The following is a 9,478-nucleotide window of genomic DNA, read 5'->3' as shown; positions in this document are numbered from 1 at the left end:
TAACGCGCGTGCCAGCCTTCGACTCCCCAACAGTGACACCAGAATCGTGGGACGCTTTATCCCCACCACTCCCCCACTCCGACCTACCATCGTCTCCCAATATGGCCTTCCACTTTACGTCCGCCGGCGATCCTGGCCGTTCGAGAGACGATGAGCTATATTTAGAAAAGAGTGGGGGTAAACCATACCACGATTCTGAAATCATTGTTGCCTTGGAAATCCTGTTTGAATATCACTGCGCCGAAAATTCACGTTCTCGACGCGATGCCCCGCAACCTATGCGCGTGAGCAGCAGTCAAGAGACCCTATTCGCATCCCAATGCGGCGATTTTACTTTTCATTTTTAATTATTTTATAATTTCACTTTGTAATCTCTAAGTAAAATAAAAAAGTTAAAAAATATTAATTTGGGAAGCATTTAAAAAGAAGAAAATAAATGTTTTCCACTTCAGTATCTAAATTTTTTATTATATACATACATATTATGTTGTATACACATAAATTATTTTTACAATTAGATGTTATCCTTACAACCCTACTCATTACTACTCTGAACATTCGTACAAAAATCTATTAGATTAAAATATTACGTCATAAGTGTATCTTCAGTCTTTTAAAATTTGTTCAAGATGTGTTTACAATAATATTTATATTTTATCTTTCACTATGGCAATTATGATTATCATTATATTTATATATTTATTTCTTTTTAGATATATACATAAGCAAAAGACTCGTACTTCGTTACTTTCGTTAGCTGCGAAACTTCTACTCAAAAGTGAGGAAGCGAAATTACAGAATAATTCAGCAAAAAAAAGATAAGTTCATAGCAATCTTAATATTTTATCTTATGTTATTAAAATTACTATTTCAATTGTGTTTTTTTCCATTCATATGGGGAAAAGCAAAAGACCATTCGGCATCGTATATACGTGGACCAGCTGCAGCGGTTTTCGTTAGCGGCGAAATATATCATAATTTTAAAAGACTGAAGATACACTTATGACAATATTTTAATCTAATAGATTTTTGTACGAATGTTCAGAGTAGTAATGAGTAGGGTTGTAAGGATACCATTTAATTGTAAAAATAATTTATGTGTATACAACATAATATGTCTGTATATAATAAAAAATTTAGATATTGAAGTGGAAAACATTTATTTTTTTCTTTTTAAATGCTTCCCGAATTAATATTTTTTAACTTTTTTATTTTACTTAGAGGTTACAAAGTGAAATTATAAAATAATTAAAAATAAAAAGTAAAACCGCCGCATTGGGATTCGAATAGGGTCTCTTGACTGCTCACGCGCTTAGGTTGCGGGGCATCGCGTCGAGAACGTGAATTTTCGCCGCAGTAGTATTCGAAAAGGATTTCCAAGGCGGCAGTGATGTCAGAACGTGGTACGGTTTACCCCCACTCTTTTCTAAATATAGCTCACCGTCTCTCGAACGGCCAGCGCACACGGACAGGGTTGGGATACGCTTGTGTGTGCCAGCACGGTGGACGTAAAGTGGGGGTAGCCGGGACGTCATAGTGAGAGACGATGGTACGTCGGAGTGGGAGAGTGGTGGGGGTAAACAGTACCACGATTCTGGCATCACTGACAATGAGGCTGGCACGCGCGTTACAATGTTGTATCGCCTCATGAAGAAAGCAGGGATTGAATGAAACCGTGAACTTTTATAATGTACTTTTATAAAATCTGTTCGTCAAATAAATTCTCATCAAATAAAAAAATTATTTGTCATGCGTCGAGTAAAGATTACCAGAATTATCTTTATTCGGCGCATAACAACTAATTTGTTTATCTTTTATTCGTTATTTGAAATTTTTATTTAAATAAAAATTTACCCATCTCTGGTATCAGAGGTGGGCAACTGATCGTTCACGAGTATCGCGCGGCTGGAATTTCTCCTTTCGATGATCGTGAGCAAACAGTTGCCCACTACCGATATAAATGTACGAATATAATTATAAGATCTAATTTTTATTTTACTGTTTCAAATAAAAAAAATGATAAAAAGAATCATGTATAGCGACCGTCGCGGTGGACGGCGCGGCGGCCGGCAGCCGCCTCATATATGTCAATAATTATTTTCATTAAAATAAAACATTTTTGATAATATGAAGATCGTACTTTTTTTCAAATCCTTCAAGTCCTTCTTTCCTTATCCCTGTGCACATATATACAAGAAAGTCGAAAAATCGTTGTTAGTTCAAAATCTATTTCCGCTGGTCGACAAATGAAAAGATTGAGGGAGCGTTTGCGATTAATTGTATTCTTTTTGCATCTTTTTATGAAATATATGTGTAAGTATATAACATCTGCATTAATTAGGTCAATAAATGATAAATAACTATTGTTTCTCGGGAATGCCATTTCAAGTATTTCGTATGTAATAAAAAAAATTAGCATCATTGCAAGTACAAATAGAAAAGGTTTATCGTTGCACACATTAGTACGTAAGTATTGCTTCATTCTTGAATCTCTTTCAGTCGCACCATTCTGTTCCTATGTTCGGCGAGAGTCGAAATCTCGCCACGAGCCGTAGGTATTCCATCGTTCTCCTGATGGGCAGAATTGTCAAAAATCGATACTGTCAGGCAACACTGTCTTCGCGTAGTAAATACACAAACCCAACTTGATGGTAATGGGGAACAAAATTTATTTGTGGGTATTGCCGTTAGATGTCATATTATTAAGCTGTTCCAATTATCGATTATGTGTTTTCGTTAGTGTCCGATTGATTATATCAGCGCTTCGATCGATTCGGAGTTGGCCCCAAAGGAGTCTCCCCCCTTAAACGTTTCTTTTCTATGTCTTCGCTCGTGTTTATTAATTTTACTCTATTTAGAGTAAATCTATTAATTTATTATATCTATTAATCTATTAATTATTACAATACCAATGTTCTTTTGAGTTACAAATTCAAAATGGAAGAAAATGTGAAAGGAATGTTTTGTTCATTACACTGTTTGATGTACTTGATTTATCTTCATATGGTTTTCTGTTTGTAATACATTTCTATTCTTTCGATTAGTTAATTAGACTTTCGTAAATTTTCCACTGCATTTTAATACATTATATCGATAATAGCTGCGTAGTTTTATATTTAAGCTTTGACAAATATACGTCAAATATAAAAATTAGCAAGTGAATATTCTGAAGACTGCAAAATGCAAACTGCAACCAACGTATTCTTGAATTTAATATATTCTAAATATAAACTAACAAAAATCGTTATTTTGAAAGAAACATAGTCAGTGCACGTGCCAATCTGCGTGTCTAAGCTGAGAATATTCTTTGAATCGTTTCCACAAATAGTGAACCCAGGACATATTAATCATTCTCCTCTTGAATCCCAGTTAAGAAGTTCTTGCAACATCAGCTCGACGGGCTTGTTTAACATAAATGCAAGTCGAAGGAAGTGAGCACCATTTGCAACGTCATGCTCGATGAAGCGCAAGACGATCGTAAGATAACCGCTTAGAAAAATAATAAAATAGAAAACTTGGATGGTAATCGTAAATTACACGAATTTTCTGCAATTTATGGAAGCAGAACGTGAAGTGGTAGTCCTTAAAATTTTCTTTTTAAAAGAATTTTTTCTTTTTCTTAAATTCTCATTTAAAACATTTCCTTAGCGGAAATGTTCTCCGAGGCTTTGTCAACGAGACATTAACAAAACATCCTAAACAATCAGAGCGCATTGAATTTTTTTGATTGTATAGAAGATAATACAGATTACATAACCACAACTAAAATTTTGTTTCAGATCTACTTCAGACTACTGCATTTTTAAAGACTAAATTGGATTTGCAAGTACAGGGTAGAGTTCGTAATTGGAATCACTTCGATACTGCGTAACTAATGGTTTTAGTGAAAAATGTTTTAGATAAAAGTTATGTGGTTTTTCGGGGGACATTATTTGACGTGATTAGTTTTTTTGTGGGATGCGTAGAGGACATATGAAGGTCAAGTGTATAGATAGTTATCGCAGTGGTTCCACGTACGCCACTTCGAATAATTGAAGTTCTCCTAAAGTAATGGCTTTTTGACATGAACAGGTTAATATTTTTTCTACAGAATTAAAAAGAAAAATATGTGATTAGAAAAAAATAAATACTATTCAAAAAAAAATCTTAATCTTTATATGTCCTATACGCATCACCCTACAAAAAAACTAATCGCGTCAAATTATGCCCTCCTCGAACCTTGTAAGTTTTATCTGAAACATTTTTCATTAAAATTATTAGTTACGCAGTATTGAAGTGGTTCCAATTGCGTACTCCACCCTTATACTCATAAAGTGATGTCTTTTTTACATTACTAAAATACGAATTTTATTTCAAAACATTGGCTAATTGATCCCAGAAACTTCATTCAATTATCTCTCCTTATCAGTTCCTTTTCGATTCTTTAGACAGAGCATTCCCTTTATGCCAATAAAGATTTCATGATTTCAGTGAAGTATCCACATACCTCGAACTGTAAAGAACTCTGCCATCTTGATAGAGTCTGACGAACTTGTTCGGGCTGGTTATAGTGTGCAAGTAGCTATGTTTCCCGTTGTAGAAGTACGTATCCGGTTTCCAGATTCTCGCCAGCATCGATATGCTGAGCGCCAGTGTCTCCTTGCCGCCTTGAAAAGCCAAACGTCGATCTACCCACGACTGCCGGAAGTAGCAATCCATCGAGTATGTCTAGACAGGAAATTTAGTTCTTGTCACACAATTTGGCGAGACTCTCGAATAATAATCTGCCAAAGTAACTTAACTAGGAATTAGCTAAAAATTACAGCGAAGTGAATAATTATAGGGTCAAACAATTTATTATTGGAATTAGCAATCCATCGAGTAAGTCTAGTTAGTGTAGTTCTTACATAGTGCTAGTATAGAAGGTGTCCCACTTAACGCGAGCACCATTGGTATCTCACTTGCTTTTGACTTACAGAGAATTTATTTCAATGAATGCTCAAAGTGATGTCCATCAACTTCAATACTTTTTTGCACTAATCCCTCTAAATCTGCTTTTTCTAACCTTTGTGGATTTTTCGTACTCAAGGTCATATGAAGCTCACATTATTATAGGTTATTGGATTGGTTTTAATCTCAACTATGACGCCACTCTGATAAAAATATCTAGTCCCATTTTAAAAACCATGAAATTTCGAAAAATATAACCTGAGAAAAATTGATGCTTATCATAGTATTTGCTGCTTCTAATTAAATACTTTTCCTTCACATTTTTGTGTATCTTGAAAAACAAGTGAGATATTGAAGGTGCTTACATTAGGTGGGACACCCTGTATATGTTCGCTTCTTTTTAAATCGTACCATTCTTTAGAAATTTTCCCACATCCGTCAATCTTGTGATTCAACACAAATCACATGACGAAAACAGCAACTCGTGGTCTCGTTTACGAGTTCTAAGCTCAAACTTTTCATCAGTCGCACAATATTAATTTGGCATGCGACATTTTTCGATTATTGCAATCGACGCAACAACAGGAAATTATTAACAATAAAGTAATGTTAGACAATATAGTCACAAAAAAACTTCGTAACTCAAGGGGTTAAAAATATAAAACATGTTTCACGTAAGGGGTAAATGGACACTGTCATGAACAGCTCTACCTACATCAATGTTCGTTTGTAACACTTAAAATTATTGCTCTATCGAATGAAATGTGGTTGATAGTAGCGAATATTTGTTGTTGGTCATTGCATGTTCGTGTGCTCCGTAAGAACAACAAAAATGAACGATAAAATACGAACCATATCGACTTCCGATATCGGACCCATACTGCGTACCATGATGTCGACCTCAACGGTGGCCGGTGGCCCACCGAAGTCTGGTCTGACGCTGTTGTCGTAACCGCGAAGCAGATTGTCCAGTAGTTCGCTGATGTTGCTGTGATTGTTGCTTTGCGTTCTCTGTCTTGTCGAGATTTTTGCCCCTGTGGCTGTTCTGAAATATATATAAATTGGTCCATCTATAATGTACCGAGGTTTGACAATTACTCTTGGCAGAACATGTTTAATTAAATAGCTCAATTGCAGAAATTATTTTCGTTTGCATTAAAGGTAAAAGCTACTGTTATAGTATACAGGATGTTTAATTTAACTTGGTCACAAACAGTGTATATTAAACACTTTTCCATACTCCAACTGCGATTGCTTAGGTGTCTGCGCAGTTCGAGAGACGCTATTTTTTTATTTGTTCACTAATAAGGAATGTTCACGATGTGATTCACGCCGATTTTCTTGTAACTTTGTTCGATTGTTTACGGGACAAACCTAAGAATTTTACCGTACCTGGTTGTTGCATTTTTTAGATTTTAAGGGAGAAACCACCCTTTCTATCTGAAGCGACCCTTTCCCGAGCCCAGGATTCATTGGCCCTTAATTTTTCTAGCCTGTGCCCGTTTTTTCTATTTATTATACTTTAATTCGATAGCTTTCCCTAAGCTCGAATACATTTTGCTAAAATCTCAATTCCGACTTAGCATGGACTATAAGTCTCCCCCCCTCCGCCCCCCGCACTAGATTCTTCATGTACATTAATCAATACTGTGTCAGGCAGAGTTGGCACAATTTTATTCGAATGATACATTGAGAAAACATAAGCATCTACGATCGTCATCTTAACTTTTAAACACTTAATGAGACTAAATAATAGTTTGCCAAAAGTCTACTCATTCAAGGATTTCTGTTGGCCATATTAGTTACACCTGCCTTCCTGTCACAAAGGATGCGTATCGTGATGTATTCGCTTCGTGTTCTATTTCCAAAGGAACGATCACAGGCGAGAAGGGTTTCACTTTTTACATCTAGAATGTGATTGTATTAAAATGCACTTACAGGAAAGATGTGTAAGAAGTGATTAAATTGGCGAGGGCCAAAAGGACTCGCTGCTTCATGATGTCCTTGGATTGATCCTCCCGTGGAATGTGTACTGGTTCGTTCATCAATTCTTTTCAAACGCCGAGCGTTGCGACAGTTTCTGCTTCTGAAACAAGGCAAACATTATATTTATTTAAGTCATCTATCCAGTAATTCCGTTTTTATTTACATACATTATACATTTAATCAATGTTAAAATTATAAATTTGAATTACGTGTAGTATAGGGTTAATAAACTTAAGATTAAGATGCTGTTACGAGCCAGGACTAAGCGGTTGAATATAAGCTAAAATTGGTGCGTTTTCGGTGTCCTTTTTACTTTGAACAATATTTCAACATATTTAGATGTCTATAATATAACATCAATTTATATCATTCTGTTCGGAAAAGTCCAGAGAATTGTTTTCTGCTAAAAGAAATTGAATAAGTATCACTGTAAAAGCACAACGCTGCTCCAAAATTGAAAATTTGCAATTTTCTTACAAATTGATTTTTTTCAAAAACTGGAAGTTCCGGAAAAGAACGGTTTGCAGATTCGTATTCAGTTTATAAAGATCTGCATACCAAGAACACCTATTGGAGGTTACAAAAACGAAAAAAGTTAAAATTTGTTGCACAGTGTTGTTAAAGCTATAGAACAAAAAATATGTTTTTTGTGTTTGTGTAGAAATAAAATCACAATATCAAGGTTTGTAAACTGGATAACATTTAATTAACAATTGTCCACTAAAAGATACCACAAAAAATTAAATTTAGCTTATGTAATTGTAACAATATACAGTTAAAACCGTCAAATCGTCAATTTATGCAGTTGTCTCTAATGATTTCATCACCCACTGTAATTCACTTAAAAAAGTATTGTTATTAGTGAGAGTAGTGAAAGAACACGCACAAATGGATCCGCTCAAAGTTGATATTTTTTTGTAATAAACATGTTTATAATAAATGCATACTTTACCAAATATTCTCGCCACCTTATTATAAATTTTAATCAGTTATACATACCAAAATTTTTGTATCATTTCGATGTGCGTTTTCTACCACTTTCAGAGACAGCAATATTTTTTATAGTAAGGTGCGTATAATAATTTCTCAGGTGAATAGATTCGAATGTACAGTTTACGTTGAACAAGAATTATGCTAATATTAAGTGTAATTCCTAATTCTGTTTTTTAACATTAACTGAATACGTGAAATATACAGTACGTATGGAATGAGCGAATATTTCTGTCAGTAATATGTGTTCAAATCATTAGTTCTACACATTAAAACAGGAAATTATTGAATAAATCAACGTCTAATTATTTGAAAGTGATCAGTCTAATCTTTTGATCACCTGTACCTTGTAGAATCATTTTCCAATTATTCTTCAGAGACTAGTGTTTTTAATATTTCCAAACGAGGAAGTCAAGTTTTTCTGGTTAATCTTTTCATTGCACATCGATATTCTACGTTACGTCCGCACTTCGTACGTCTCCGGCCATTAGCTCTGTTATTCACAGGACAAACGTCAACGATAAAACTGCATTTCATCCGTCATCAGTGATGATTCGTGTCGACGAGTGGAAATACAGGTCGAAATTATTCTACTTTAAATTCCGCGGTAAACGATGCACACGAACCGAGGAAAAACCCATGTCAAAATACGGATCGGAAGTTCGTTAACGATCGGGTGACTGATATGCTGATGATAGAACGACCTCTCGAGGGACAACTAATTAAATAAACGCTCGATCGGAATTGGTATAAATTGAACGAAGCGTAGCGTAACCATAGAATCGAGTTACGCGCTCGAATAAAAAATTATTTTCTATTCTCTCAAGAAATTCTGTAGCCTCGGTATTCGTTTGCTGAAATAGGACGATGGATTCTCAGCAGGGGTGTGCGAGTACCCAACATTTCGGGATCGGGACGGGTCCTGAAACATCTTCGGGTCTCGAAACATATTCGGGTCCTGAATGATATTTTCGAAAACTTTTCCGTCGAACGACAAAAAATTATACTATACAATACTATGCCATACTGAATCTTCAGATTCATGATATGAACTATAAATGCTAAATAAGTTAACGATTCCAAATGTAATCCTGCGGTTGGACAGGGTTAATAATACAATATTCAGTACACATTTCTTCGTACGTTATGTCTTTATTAAGTAAAATAAATAACGTGGCAGTATTAGGGACATTTAATCTATCATACAACATACAGGCATATATAATATTATTTTAAATTCTAATGTAAAAAATATAATTCCTCGACATTGTCCGGCAATAATTATGTTTTTACATTATAATTTAAAATAATATTATATATGCCTGTATGTTGTATGATAGATTAAATGTCCCCTTCCATTTGGAATCGTTAACTTATTTAGCATTTATAGTTCATATCATGAACCTGAAGATTCAGTATGGCATCGTATTGTACAGTAGAATTTTTTGCCGTGGGACGGAAAGGTTCTCGAAAATATCATTCGGGACCCGAAGATGTTACGGTACCCAAATATGTTTCGGGACCCGACGTCTGTCGGGATCCTGATGCGATTTATACTGTCGGGATCCCGGCC

The 9,478-nt window shown here is 35.0% G+C and overlaps 1 protein-coding gene across 1 annotated transcript in view; it reads right to left on the bottom strand.

Annotated features, from left to right (window-relative positions):
* LOC107189436 (gamma-aminobutyric acid receptor alpha-like) overlaps positions 1-6,974 on the bottom strand; it is a 49,206-nt gene extending 42,232 nt beyond the window's left edge. The window contains exons 1-3 of the mRNA XM_015577966.1: positions 6,868-6,974; positions 5,782-5,974; positions 4,487-4,707 (exon numbers count right to left, since the gene is read on the bottom strand). Of these exons, the coding sequence (XP_015433452.1) occupies positions 4,487-4,707; positions 5,782-5,974; positions 6,868-6,974 (521 nt within the window). The remainder of the gene's footprint in view (positions 1-4,486; positions 4,708-5,781; positions 5,975-6,867) is intronic.
* Between the last annotated feature and the right edge of the window lie 2,504 nt (positions 6,975-9,478).

This window comes from Dufourea novaeangliae, unplaced genomic scaffold, assembly GCF_001272555.1.
Source record: "Dufourea novaeangliae isolate 0120121106 unplaced genomic scaffold, ASM127255v1 scaffold148, whole genome shotgun sequence".
Lineage (NCBI taxonomy): Eukaryota > Metazoa > Arthropoda > Insecta > Hymenoptera > Halictidae > Dufourea > Dufourea novaeangliae.
The sequence above is the reverse complement of the archived record's forward strand: the minus strand, read 5'-3'. Positions and strand labels throughout refer to the sequence as shown.